The sequence below is a fragment of the Notothenia rossii genome (genome assembly GCF_949606895.1).
Source record: "Notothenia rossii genome assembly, chromosome: 7".
NCBI lineage: Eukaryota > Metazoa > Chordata > Actinopteri > Perciformes > Nototheniidae > Notothenia > Notothenia rossii.
Genome location: NC_136905.1, coordinates 47,561,045 through 47,575,920, shown reverse-complemented (window position 1 = coordinate 47,575,920; position 14,876 = coordinate 47,561,045). Strand labels below are relative to the sequence as shown.

At 40.0% G+C, this 14,876-nt stretch overlaps 2 protein-coding genes across 3 annotated transcripts in view; one reads left to right on the top strand and one right to left on the bottom strand.

The window, feature by feature from the left end:
• The window catches only part of nrxn3a (neurexin 3a), a 277,628-nt gene that overhangs the window by 66,456 nt on the left and 196,296 nt on the right, over positions 1-14,876 (bottom strand). Inside the window, 2 exon segments of the mRNA XM_079692792.1 lie at positions 12,062-12,269; positions 12,367-12,417. Of these exon segments, the coding sequence (XP_079548918.1) occupies positions 12,062-12,269; positions 12,367-12,417 (259 nt within the window).
• LOC307045909 (uncharacterized protein) overlaps positions 1-14,876 on the top strand; it is a 600,354-nt gene that overhangs the window by 564,132 nt on the left and 21,346 nt on the right. The gene's annotated exons all lie outside the window — the stretch shown is intronic.

The window sequence follows — 14,876 nt, the reverse complement described above, 5'->3', positions numbered from 1 at the left end:
AGGCTGATTCAGGAGCACAGACACACTCAACTATAATTTTCATAAGGGAAATGGGATGTTATTGGTTATGTCCATGATTTTATGATTATTGAAATGTTTACAGATGTAGCGATTCATTTCAGACAGTTTGAAACGCGAGGGCCGTGATTGGTACGTGATCTGCCCTCGCTCAAGGGAAAACCTCCAGCTTGACTTGAGACCGCCCCCGTGATAGATAAATGTAATTATAATGAAGCCAGCTGCAATGGATCATTGATCCACCAGGGGGTGCAGTGGGGTTCCACACTGGAGCTCATGTGAAATAAAGTCAGATACAGTATGCTGGATGTACAGCGGAACTTTGTTAAGATCCATATGTCACGGATATCATACTACTGTGCTAAATAAGAGACATGTAATCATTTACAAAACATCAACATGTTGTTATTTAACAAAATAATTTTGTTATTCGAAAAAAACGAACGGGAGGAAATGCAGCCCGGCTCTCGATTTGTAATCCTAATTTAATTATCATCTTCACCACGATCATTTATGTTTATGTTCGCCGAATTGACATGAAATCACTGACACATATGAATATATATAAAACTTCATTAAAACGTTATTAACGTGCCTAAACTCAGTAATTCACCAAAAATATGTATATTTTAATGGAGCTTCGTCGGTCGATCAGGATCCCAAAGTGTAGCGGAGGGATCCTCATCTGGATTAAGGGTGTTATTTTCCCGATAAGGAACAAATCGCTGCAAATTATCCCGCTTATTACATGGCCACATTCTCAACAAAGTAACGACATGACTCCCAATATTAATTGAAATGCTTTTATGGATTTAGAACATGTTTTTATTGATTTAAAAAATAGTTGTCTGTATTGATTTAAATTGACATGCATCCGCTAAGAAAAATAGTCCGTTGTTACAGTTTTTTAAACAGTCTGAATGAAACGGCAGCTCTCAGCTGTGTATTTACACAACAAATGGCCCATTAACCACACTTCTCTCCCCCCCTCCCCCCCTGATCTTTCTTCTCCAGCAGCTAAATTAACAGTAGGTTACTCTGAGTGACCATAGACTGTATGTGACAAGCTTACAGTTAGTGACGTAACAACACCATAAAAGCTGGTGGGTTGAAAGCAATACGGGAGGTAAAAATAACTACAATAATTGTGATTTATTTATTGTGGCTTTTATGTTTTTAGGTATAACATTTTATGTAATTGAGGCTTATAGTTCACCCTTCTCTAAAAGCCTTGAACAATGACAATATTCATTGTAATTTAATAAATCCTTCCAACACACATTGTAAAAAATAGCCTACTGTAAGTTAAGAAATCATTCCAATATGTACATCTTCTGATGTAACAACAATAACATTATAAATAGTAACATAGCTGAACATGGTATTGCACATTTAGCTTTGAGTGTTACTGACCTGAGATGTTTTTATTACATGAATTAAGGTGACTGAGGCTTTTCAACATACAGGGATGCAAACTCATCAGGTATGAAAAAGGTGACAAGGATCCGAGCCCCCGGCTCCCCCAGCCCACGGAATGACAGAGGATTTTAGCAGTCAGAACAACTAAAGCAGCAGTGTTAATAATAACAGAAACGCCAAAGAGTCACATCTAACAGAAATGTATAAAAGCATTTATTTTAAATTGTGTAGCAGTCAGTTTATAATTTTGGCAGCACTGTTGAGCATTTTGAAAATGTATTTTCGTGACTCTGTGCAAGGCTTAAGTCTTTTTATCTTTATAGCCACATGGTGTAAAGTAACTAAGTTCATAAACTCAACAAGTACTATACTTGGGCACAATTTTGAAATACTTGTACTTTATTTAAGTATTTCAATGTTTTGCTACTTTGTTCTTCTACTCCACTACAGTTCAGAGGTAAATGGTGTACTTCTACTCCCCTACATGTATTTAATACCTTTAGTTACTTTACAGATGTGAATGAATGATGTGAAATATAATCAAGTGTTAATTCAGACTTTAGTTCCACCTGGAGTAAATCCACAAGCTACCCTGCAGTATACAAAGTCATTCAAACTAGCTGCACCTTTACCAGCTTTGAGAACACTTTCATGATCAATCATTATAAAACATATATTATTCTGAAATGGACCAATCTGCACAATGACTACTTTTACTGTCGCTACTTTCACTATATTTTGATGATAATACTTTTCTACTTTTACTTGAGGAACATTTTGAATGCAGGACTTTTACTGTAACAGAGTATTCCTACACTCTGGGACTATTACTTTTACTCAGGTACAAGATCTGAATACTTCTACTTTTACTCAAGTACAAGACCTGAGTACTTCTACTTTTACTCCAGTACAAGATCTGTGTGCTTCTACTTTTACTCAAGTACAAGATTTCAGTACTGCTACTTTTACTCTAGTACAAGACTACTCAAGTACAAGATCTGAGTACTTCTACTTTTACTCAAGTACAAGATCTGAGTACTTCTACTTTTACTCAAGTACAAGACTACTCAAGTACAAGATCTGAGTACTTCTACTTTTACTCAAGTACAATATATACTTATACCACCTCTGTTTATAGCCTATGAAAAAAAACTATTAGAAATAGAAGGCTAAAGCTAACGTTAGCAGATAGTGACAATGTATGCTAGCTAGCTAGCTCAACGATTCCTTAAATAATATTGCCACAGAAAAACTTTTCAGTTCACATCACCCTCTGCCGCTCAGACAGGGAGCTCTGCTCTGAACACCTGAACGGCCCGTTCTAACAGCTATTCACCAGCGGTCCAATCTGTGCCACAGTGACTCCGGACGCACAGTTAATATTAACGAACGCACCCCTAGGTAATGTAGCTGCTGAAGCTAGACCATCATCTCGGAGCAGCAGAGCCTTATTATACATCCATGAGCAGAGCCGACAGGCAGGAAGACTCGAGCACACAGCTCGTAGGCCTACTTCATTATAATATATAAAAAAAGAACACCATGCATTTCATGATGGCACATAAAAGCTCACGGCCGCAGATTACTCCGGGTCCCAGCCCCCCCCATACCCCAAAAATATTTGTATTGCAGATCTACATGAATCACACAAACTACTTATTTTGGATTCAAAACGGCGAAATTCGCCGAAAGGTGACAAGTTTGCATCACTGAACATAGACAGAGCACAACTGAAACATAACATCTGAGATGTAACAACACAATACACTTTTCGGGGATGCTTGGGATGTGACTGAGGGACACGGCTTAGAACGGGCGTGTCACCTGGCAGGACAGGAGAGTGTGTGCACCAGTCTTCCTTGATCTATGAATTCATGTCCGTGACACTCACTGCTGCCCACAGCTGTTTTATAGAAGGAAATTCCTTCACTTCATGAAAGTGTTTTAACCACACACACCTCTACACACACATGACGGGTGTTATTTTCCCCATAAGGAACAAGTCGCTGCAAATTATCCCGCTTATTACACGGCCACATTCTCAACAAAGTAACGACATGACTCCCAATATTAATTGAAATGCTTTTATGGATTTAGAAAATGTTTTTATTGATTTAAAAAATTGTTGTATGTATTGATTTAAAAAATAGTTGTATGTATTGATTTAAATTGACATGCATTCGCTAAGAAAAATAGTCCGTTGTTACAGTTTTTTAAACAGTCTGAATGAAACGGCAGGTCTCAGCTGTGTATTTACACAACTAATGGCCCATCAACCACAGCTCTCTGCCCCCCTCCCCCCTTGATCTTTCTTCTCCAGCAGCTAAATTAACGGTAGGTTACTCTGAGTGACAAGCTTACAGTTAGACACAACACTGTAATTGCAAGTGACCCTCAGTTAGTTGACTTTTATGTTCAACTGCTAAATTCGTTACTGATAAAAAAGGGCTTCTACTGTACCTAATTACATTAACACTAGAACCGCCAGAGGTTTTTGTATAGGCCTACCTAAACCCGTCAAATACCGCTATTAGAATGCAATTTTTAACAACATAGGGTGCTACATAACACACTTTCAGGAAAAGTCACGGACTGGGAGACTTTAATATTTTATTGAAAAAAAGTTACATTGCACACACACAACACACATCACACAAATTGACCCGATTGGCGGTTCTAGTGTTAAATAAACTCACTAATTAATGAAACCAGTTCAATACGCATTATTCTTATTCTTATCATTCTTTATGAGCGCAGAAATAGTCTTAAAATCAGATCTGTTTTTTAAATGAAATCTGACAGCAGGCAGTTAGCTCTGATCACCTATGATAAATGCGCCGCACCTAATCGCTGGCCATTCAGCCACAGACACTGTTCAAAATGGGGGGGAGCTAGGGGGAGCTTGGCTCCCCCGAAGAGGGAGGGAGCTCCCCTGAAGGCTGACTTTGAGATAAATAGGGGGAGCCCAAAACAATCGTGCATATTTGTGTCAAACAGATTAGAAATGTTGAGTTTCTGTAAATAACAGTTCTTGAAATAAATAATAGTTATTGTTCATTACAGTTTCTGAATATTTGTTTTATATTTGTGAATATGTCTGGGTGTTGCCATCTGTACGTGGCGGCGCTGCATTCTTACTTACGTTGCTATGGTTATGGCGGTGATGCCGGCGTGGTATTTGAAATGTTCATATTGATATTTTTTTAACTCTGGCTGTGTAATAAAAAAATATGGCAAAACGAAAACAGCCAAGCGTCACAGCTTTTGGATTCACAAGCAAAGAAGCAAAGGAGTCTAAAAATGACAACGTGAACGGAAAACAACTTTTAGTTGGCCGGCTGTAAGCGGCGTTAGGGTCAAGTTTGACAGCTCCACACCGAGGGAGAGGCCTGCCGATGCGGAGCCTGAAGAGGCTTCAACAATGGCCACATCCGCCGGCATAGTGACACCGTCTGTATTAGTAGAAGAGTGTTTTTATAGCAATTGATCGCATCCGCGCTGCTGCGCCAGTCAACAGAGCGTGCGTGTGACATATTTAGTAGCAGGATGTGCTCTGAAAAATAGGGCTCCCCGAAAGCAAATGGGTAATTCGAAAACTGACAGAGCTCCCTCTATACAAATCAAACTGTAGACGGTGTGAAAGCACCTATTGTTTTAAATAATGGTCGGAATGTGACCTGTGAGCCTTCTGAATTACCGTGGGACAGCACATTCTAAACTAAAATGTTCAATCAATAAAGTAACATCTTATCTTATCTTAATAATATCTTCATATTAATAATAATAATAAATCATACAGTATGTGTCCGAAAGGGAGCAGGAGGAAGCAAACACAAAAATATACTGCATATTAAAGCAAACGATTGTAAAGGTTAAAGTATGAGCATAACAAATAAAGAAGTGTAATGTAAACATTTACATTATGATTATTTAATATATAAAGACTATATATTATTGAATTACAAGATTAGATATACTTTAGTTGATCTAAAATATTGATGTGTTCAAATGCTCTTCAAAACACAACTGAAAGTCCATGAAACTTGTCTTTCTGTATTTGTGAATGAAGCGCCATCTCCTGGTTAAAACCTGAAATTGAAAATCTGGCAACGCCCTCTTGGAAAATAGTGGGAGGGCTTAACATTCCTCTATACTGGTCTTTGGCAGGTAGTAGGCAGGAAGCTGTAAGCTGGAGTCCGAAATTCAGTGCTACATCTGTACAGTTCTGTTTCATATAGGTGTTCCCATAGATCTAGTCTCTTTATTTCCCCCTCAAAATGCACCAGATTGATGCATTTAACTCCAACATTTAAAAAAAAGTCTTACCGGGGGAGCATGCCTACAGGAGTTGAGGTCCACCCCTACTTAAAATCACATTGATAGGTTCCTAAATAGATACCATTTGTTTTAAATAGTAACCCACGTCCATATGTTTATTTATGGGTAGTAGATTTAAACTATAGGGCTCTCACTATGGGCCCTGCCTGTACCTGTTTGCTCTGCCATCGAGTGAAGGGTCTGCTAACAAGCGACCAACAGAAAGGTTAATGTTAATGTTGTTGCACGTCACCTTAACCCCCCCGCTACCGCCACCCCTCCAACTATATTTCAGATCTGTGAGAAACACTGTCATCTGTATACATGACATTGATTTTCTCTGTAACAGGGTCAGATGATTGTGCTACATCAGTGGTACAGGTTATCTGCCCTTCCAGCTGGAAATATGATTGATTCTGTTAAATGCTATAACTCTTTATTAAATAACACAACTTTGGTTTAAGCTTGTATATTTGTTCTTCTCTTACCAGAAGGTGATTAAGTGTGGAATTTCCACCACAATCAGAGAGGTCGATGTGGGGGAGGGGAGAAGTCTTGTAAGGCAAGGCTTGTAAGCTCCTTTTAATACTGATATAAACAAGATACAGGGTGTTGTTTTCTCTTGTCGGGACACTCTTTGGTTTTCTGTTCATTGCTTCATGATTGTCTCTCTGCATATCAAACAGTGACTTATTCTTAGAGTTTATGGAGATACACCAGATTGAGAGGAAAACATATTAAAGACTATGTTTACTTATAGCTGTAGAGCAGCATGTGGAATCCTTCCACATCTTGAATTTATATTCTCTGTTTTTGGTAAAGAAAGTAGGTTTGTCTGGAATTTCTTTGGATGGGTCACAAGAAGCGCTTTCACACCAAGCACTTTTCCCAGGAATAGTTCCCGGAACTTTTATTTCCTGGAACTATCTAGTAAATCGCGTTCACACCGGAATAAGTCCCTGAGGGAGCCACTGGCGTCACTTCTTCTTCTGCTTTGGGTTTAATGGTAGGCCGCAAACAACTTCACGGCGTATACTGCAACCCGAATTCCCCGTCCGGAAGTCCCCGGAGTAAATCGCCAGAAGCGCCGACACCTCATCACTCCACCGCTCCCATGTTTTCTTTTGTGTTGCCATAAGTTACTATCTCTCCGTTGGTGTGCTGGGCTAATGCTAATAATGCTAATAGGAGCAAATAAGATGGCGGCTTCACAAAAACCTTTCAGAGTTTTACGGGGCGTGGTTTGCAATTTTCCCAGCCAATCAGAAATTGGAACCTTTTTCTCCCCAGGAGAGTCCCTGGACTAAAAAGGAGTGAAAAGGTTTGCCAAAAAAGTTCTAGTTCCTGATCATTTAGGTGTGAACGCAAAATCCCAGGAACTATCTGAACTATTCCTGGGAAAAGTACTCCAGTGTCTAAGGTAGAAAATCAGCCAAAGTCCTCTGCTTTAAAAGTTCCTGTCTGAGGTGGCTGCTGATACCAACAGTCCATTAAAGCAAAATGAAGCAGCACAGTGACAGTACATCAGCAGAAATAAACAGGCCTGTCACAAGTGTCACATTAACATAAACCATTGTCGGTACCACTTTACAATAAGACTACCCTTATCAATGATTCATAAAGGGTTTATAATTAGGTTATTAATTAGGTTGTAAACACTTTATTAAAAATTCAGAACCATTTATAAACCAGTTCTAACATAGTTTTCATACATCAACACAGGCTCACTATTGGGGAAGATGACTAAGCCTTATATTGGCTACTTAGCGAGAATCAACTCAGTGAGCAACAGATACCAAGGATGCTGGCTAATGAAGAAGAAGAAGTAAGCTAAGTAGCCAATATAAGGCTTAGCAGTACAGATAAATGTGGGCTCACAATTTGGCAAGCCACAGTTACCCTGTTTATCTCATGTCTTATAGAAGCTTATTAATGATTTATAAACAGGGGTGCACATAACATTTTTGCCCTGGGGAGGCCTCGCAGAGGGGTTACTGTGCGGAGCGCATAAAGCAGACCCTTCACGCGATAGCGAGGGGTAGAGCGAGGGATCGCAGATGCCGTCGTGATCGCGGACGGATACAAAAAATAAACCTAAATGGCTCGCAAATTATACTTTGGTGGCCGTTAATATACCTGGGCGGCCCGCCCAAGTAAAGTCTATGTGTGGGAAACCCTGCTATCTTACCATTCTTATGCAACTCGCAAATATCTCTCTCTCTTCTCTTTTCTCTCTCTCTCTCTTCTCTCTTTTCTCTCTCTCTCTCTCTCTCTCTCTCTCTCTCTCTCTGTTGGTGCGCAAATGCTCCTTTTTTCAAATGATCCAGTGCTCTTTTTTTGGCGGGGCCAGCCCTGTTTATAAAGTGTTCGCGACCTAATTAATAAATGAATTACAAACTATTCGTAACCCTTACGGTTGTAAAGTGGTACCCCATTGTCCTCTGGAATTATGAGGCTCCCTAATCTCAGGAACACTCACATGCAGCATCGGCTGTTCAAATGACCTGTCTGCTGTGATGCATGGCTGTTTGTCTCCCCTGCCCTAAACCTCACTCGTATGCTCTCTTGCACTTGATTAATGGAAGGCAGAACAGTAAAGTGCAAAACTTAGTCCAACAACCACCGAGAGAGACGTACGAGCTCAGAGGCTCGGGAAGGTATTTTGAGTGGGGGTGCTGAGGTGCTGGACTCCAGTGAACACTATTACGGGCACCATAGAGCATGCACAAAAAAACTCCCCACACGCAAACACACAGTAAACCCGCGACTGTTACAATGAAGGCTTGATAATCAGCTCACGGCATATAGGCAGGGGTAAAGTGCTATCTTTTACGAGTGGGGAGCGGACCTCACCTCCTCTAGGGGGGTCCGGGGGGATGCTTCCCCGGGAAGATTATTTTTAAATATTGAAGTTAAAAGCATCGATCTGGTGCACTTTGAGAGCAACATTAAGAGATCTATGGATACATTTCTCAACACCCAGATGAAACACAACTGTAAGCAGATGTTCTTTTTCTTTATGGATATTTTACAAATCACTCCCCTTTCAAACTGTATTCTTGTTTTACTGCCATATAGTATTTCATAACTGTTTTTCCTTTATTCTCTTATTTTTTTTATAACTATAATGATCATATGAAGGTGTGCCGTGGAAATAATCTTTTGAATAATTTTTTAACCAAACCGTTTGAGACCCACTGAGATAACTTAGACTAAAGTTAACTTTCTAAACACTCAGGCTCAGGTGAGCTAAAGGACTCTCTCTCAGTCTGAGAGGAGAGCTCTCCTCCAGCTTGTTGTGGAACAAACAGCTCCATATGTCCGTTAGTGCAGCTAGCTAACCAGATGCTAATTACACGGTCCCTGCTGCTGGCACCGGTCCCTCTCTCTCTCCCCCTCTCTCACACACACTAAATGCGCTATTTCCGCACACACACAGAGCCGCAAGCTTGAATGACACAAGCACACTTTTATTTCCATGCAACTCTCTGATTGGTCTGGTGTCTTGCCTCTGTTGCATTCACTGAACACGGGAAATTACAGTCCTGCCGTCCTTTCTAGTGTCTTGATGAGGTTCACGTAAAGCACGGTTAATGTATTATATTATTGAGGTAGAATTGTCCGGGGCTACAGAAAAAACATTCGGGGCAGGCCAAAATATTATTTTACCAACAATGTGGAATTTATTGGCTACATATTACACAGATTATGCACAGCGGGAGCAGCAATAACCGTCAAATAATAATTCAGGCAGGGGAGCTACGCACCCCCTGCCTGCCGCTAGGGGGTGCTGCAGCGCCCTCAGCACCCCCCTTCCCGCGCCCATGTACGAGCTGACAGTCAACAAACACATTATCCTTCACTTATCAACAGAGTATTACCACAGTTCTCTGCCTCTTGCAGCAAAACTAGGGGCTGACTATAACACTATAATATTTATCAAAAAGGAAGGTCTTAAGCTGACTTTTAAAAAACGGATAGGGTGTCAAAAATGAAAGATGATGTTATGTATGCCACACTTGGCTTATATAAAGTCAGTGCAGCAGCACTAACACGGTTTGGCTTATAGATAGCTTATGTACCTGCAGGATTCTTTCTTTTGAGTTTCTTTCTTCATGGTTAAATGCATTTACTGTGACTTGCTTTGGATAAAAGCATCAGCAAAATGTAATGTAATCTCTCAGTAAACAATGAAGCAATTCTAAGACATACATACATGTGCAACAAGCATCAACTATGTTTCCCATCACACTTGAAACTACATTACATACATAATTATGATGATACAAGCCTCAAGTTCAAGCTACCTAGAGAAAGGATGCAAAGTTATGTTTTGTTATGCTGAATACATGGATGTTAACCTTCTGAAGTGCAGCCTGCGTCTTAGTTACAAACAGCTGCCAGTTTTTTATACCTAAAGCTCTGTAAAATAATGAAATTGAGATTTCTTATCTTCATTGTGTCAATGCATAACAAAACATTTATTTCCTTTACTCCTTTTCGCTTCATTACTGTAGCTCCCTGTATACCAGGCATGGGCAAACTAAGGCCCGCGGGCCATATACAGCCCGTTGGGCTTTTGAATCCGGCCCGCCGAATATTGGTACAAGATTGTACAAATTATAGTAAAGACCGCATTAATTTTGCCTTTTTCCTACAATACCCGGCATTTCAGTTGATCCCACTAGATGGCGCACTCTAGACACAATTGACCTTTGCTGGAGTCTGGTATATTCTCTCAGCTGGCCCCACTCGCTAACCCGGTAAAATCCAAGAACCAAATACGTCACGCTTACATTGGAGGGGTTCGAGATTAACCTGAGCAATAACAGTTCATGGCGAGTACGGCAAATACAAGTTGTAACAAGCAGTAGCGCTGAGCAAAGTGACTAGAGCGCGACCACACACATATATAAAGTCAGGCAACACTAACCAGGCTTAGTGTGTTTCTGTTTATTTTACCTTACTTTAATAACCATCCGTTCACTGTTATTGACCATTGTGAAGAGGCAGACGTTTTCCTGTTGTTTTGTATTATAGCAGTTGTTGGATGGAATCAATACATGAGCTACATGTGGCCATCACAAGTAAAATCATAACCAAAACTACGCGGGTAAAATATGCGTGTAGAAAACGGTTTATGCCACAATATGATAGCAACAAGTAGTCAATATAGTCTGATTAGCTAACATCACCTGTAGAATGCCAGAGAAACTTCCATAACAGCGTTGTGATGCCAAACAGCTTTCAGACTAAAACACATTCACTTATGGGGATGGGGGATATTTATCAGCTGCTTGTGTGACAGTCAGACAATGAAAACTTGACAGCGGCCGCTGCCGCGAATTAACGGGAGAATAAACTCCGGTAGACGAGCAGCACTGCAGCAGGCAGTAATGCAGCTGATCCACATTAATAAACAATGCACCACGGCACTCTGAAGAAAGGTACAAGGTTGGAGAAGTAGTCATTTAATTTAATCTGGGTTCGTATAATTAAAAACTACAAGACGCAGTCCTCTATTGATTTGTGAGCGGTGCTGCGGAGAAAATCAGCGACGTAAAACGCTGTGTGGGTCATAAGAAGGCACGTAAACGGTTACGTCATGACGCAAACGATGACGCAATGACGCAATAATTCACCTTTGAACCTGCATCTGTAACAATGAGTGGGCCAAAGAAAAGAAAAGTCAACATTGAGTGCCGAGTGTATAATGAGGAGTGGACAGCTAAATATTTTGTTACCGTTCTGCTACTGGCCCGGCCCATCTGTCAAATTTAAAACTCATAGTGGACCCTGAGCCAAAAAGTTTGCCCACCCCTACTGTGCTCAGTCATCCCTGTGCCTCTAGTGGAGAACGCTGGAGGAGGCTTCAGACAGGGGCCCATACCGGGTCCCCATCTCTGGCCTCTTTTACTGGCTGCCACTGCAGTTCAGAGCTGAGCAAACCTTTGCTTTTGCAGTCCCTAGACTGTGGATCAGCCCCCTATATTGACACCAAACTCAAAACGTAATTTTACCCTGTAGCGTTTAATTCCTCCAGGTGCCAACAGCATGCCTGTTATATTTGGCCTTTCACCTGCGTGCACTGCAGTTATGTTTATGACATAACAAGTTTCTTTCTTTGTGATTGAGCTACCTGCACTGGTGTGTACGGCAAACCCTGACTTTTTTAAATATGCCTCATAAAATCATTTGACCTGAATCAGCTTCCTATTACTTTGAGGATCAGTAATTGGAGGCACAACAATTGGTTTTTAGTGTCTGGGATTTTGATATGGATAATCAAAGTGAGATCAGCACTTACGGTCATTGCACTGTGTGCCAGTGTACGAGGTCATGGAGCAGTCACAGGTGTAGTTCTCCCACTGCTGGATACACACACCCATGTTGGCACAGGAGTCCTCCTGACAGGTGGTGCTGGGACCTAAGGTAACACACAAACAAACACACACGCACACACACGCACACGAATAGACACACAGTGCAATACTATATTTTATAGTCGGTGCGCCTCATAACTGAACCCAGATTCTACTTTAAAGGAACACTAGTGTTCTTGAGAACACACAACCCAACTATTGACATTCCGTTGTCTGTGGACCAAATTACCATATATGGTTTCACCTTCTTTGGGGCAATCCTACGACTTCTCTTTTTACTCTGGACACCGACAGAGTAAACATTAAAGTAAAATAAGATAAAATTCAAAAAATTAAATCCACTTGAAAATCAAATATTAAAGCTCAAAGTTTTGAGTGAGTATTTAAAGGTAAGAATGGAGAAACCAGCTTGAGTGCGCTAGAAGTTGAAAGTACACAACCGAACAAAATCTTCCCCTTCCTTCAGAGTTCCTTACAGAGCCCCTCCTCCAACACACACGGACGCGCACATGACCAATGAGGGCACGAGATAAATGTGTGCACGAGGCCGAGGCAGATAATTGGACTTGCTTTTTACAGCGCCACGGCTTCCACAGATGAAATATTTGTATATATTTATTGTCAAAGCATGGAATATAACAAAAAGTGTTTTCTGAAGTGAATTACCTACCCTACCTTTAATAGACCTTTATTTGCTGTGTGACAAATGAAATATTTCTGATTCAGATTATGCATGTTGTACATGATAATGGCTTAAAGAAAAATACATAAGAGTTTTGTTACTTTTAGAATTTCTTTTAAGAAGTCCTATCCCTGAGTCAGAACCCTGCTGCGACTTAGACCAAACAGAACACTCCGAAGCGCTAGATATTTGGCTGTTCCTGATTTTTTTTAATACATTTCTTTAATAAAAACTGGCTCACAAATGCCTTTCTAAAAGAAAGAGTATGATTATACCCCTCATGAAGGCCATAAGCCGAAATGCTTTGTTACACAACACAGCTTTTCTATATTCTACACGTGTTTCTGGATTTGTATATGTTCACACTTGTTTTCCCTCTCCATGCACTTAGGAAGTAGGTGAGGTTGTGCCTGAAATCCCTGCTATGCTTCTGGAATCGTGCAACATTTGAAAGCATGTACATTGATCTACCTAAACAGTCTGCATGTCGTCACAGAGCCATGTCGAGTGGAGACCTACCTGCTGACACTGTTCAAGCTGCTGTGTGGAGTTAGTTAGCTGTAGTAGTAGTTAAATGCTGCTACAGTGCAGTACCACCATCTAGTGACAGTACCAAGTACTGCTAACTCAATAGTAATTGCATTGATTAGGGATCACTGGCTGAAACACATAAATCAGTTGCATGTTATGAAAGCGTGTAGTTGAAGCAGGCAGTACACCGCAATAAATAAAGTCCAATCAACTGACAATGATATATCGGCAAGAAAACAAAAAAATTATAAATCACACAAGCACAAAAAATGAGACAGAATGCCATGGACGACAACAGCAAGCTGTGATTGAGAGTGATAGCTTTTATTTTGAAAATAATGAATGAATCAACCATTACTTCCTTGCAGTTCATACAATTCAGTTACAACATTGTTATCAAATCTCATTCAGATGGCCACAGCTGGAGGATATACAGCACACAGCGTTAGTGTCTGTTTTTATGGATATGATTAAAGTGAAACACATGTATTGGTTTAACATGGGGCTATGTTATAAGCAAATGTAAAAAAATAAACACCATACAGTACAATCAATATCCAAATGAATGATATGACAGGCATAGGAAAACACAGCTGTACAGAAAGTGATTTCCATGCAACAGGTTGTGGGAATACAGAACCTCGATATGATGACAAAAAGAACTACAAAATAATTTGCATAAAAAAAATTGAAACATTTTGTCCTTGGGTGAGATTAGCTTGCATGTGCAAAATGTTTCAACAATCAATCAAGCTGTATAAGATGCATTAACAATTGGAAATCAACACAAAACAAATGAGGCCTTTGTTTGTTTTGCTTTGTGAACGAACTGTATGACTGCAGGGTCCGTATGGCCTGGTATAAAACTGCTCATCCTAAACCTAGACTTGTGTTATACCTTTGACATTTGATTCTGTTCTAATTAATAAAGTTGTATAGCTCACATTTCACATCTTCTCTACATGTGTGAAACGAGTACGTTTACTCTTTAAGTCTATCTGGTATGGAGGGCTTTGAAGGTAAATAATTCCTTAGTGATTTGAAGTTAAGATGACATTAAAGATTAAAATGTGTGTCGACACATATAATGGAGGCATTGCTAGCCCATCCATGGAGCAAACAAACTCTGTGTTAGGATAAGCTCTGGAATTAATCAATTCAAACGATTGTCCAGCAAGTAAAATGATGCTGTTTGCCTGATCTTTAGCATTGAATTGTGCTTTACAATACAAACCATATGTTTAAATAGTTTTTATTAATTATTATATAAATCATATAATGTAATATTAACACAAAATCTCTAAGAATTGAATTGTGCACATTTAAAAAAAGAATCACGAGCGCAGTTGTGTTTTGGGCTAGTTCTGCCATGAAGAGGGTGACATACACTTAATAATGTACACATATGTAGACATTGATAGAGGACTGAAGCTTTAACTAGCCTATTCAAATTACAACATTATTTTGTGAGGTTAAAAAGGTTTGTCATAAAAGTTTGCATTTAGGATTGACACATTATTATTATT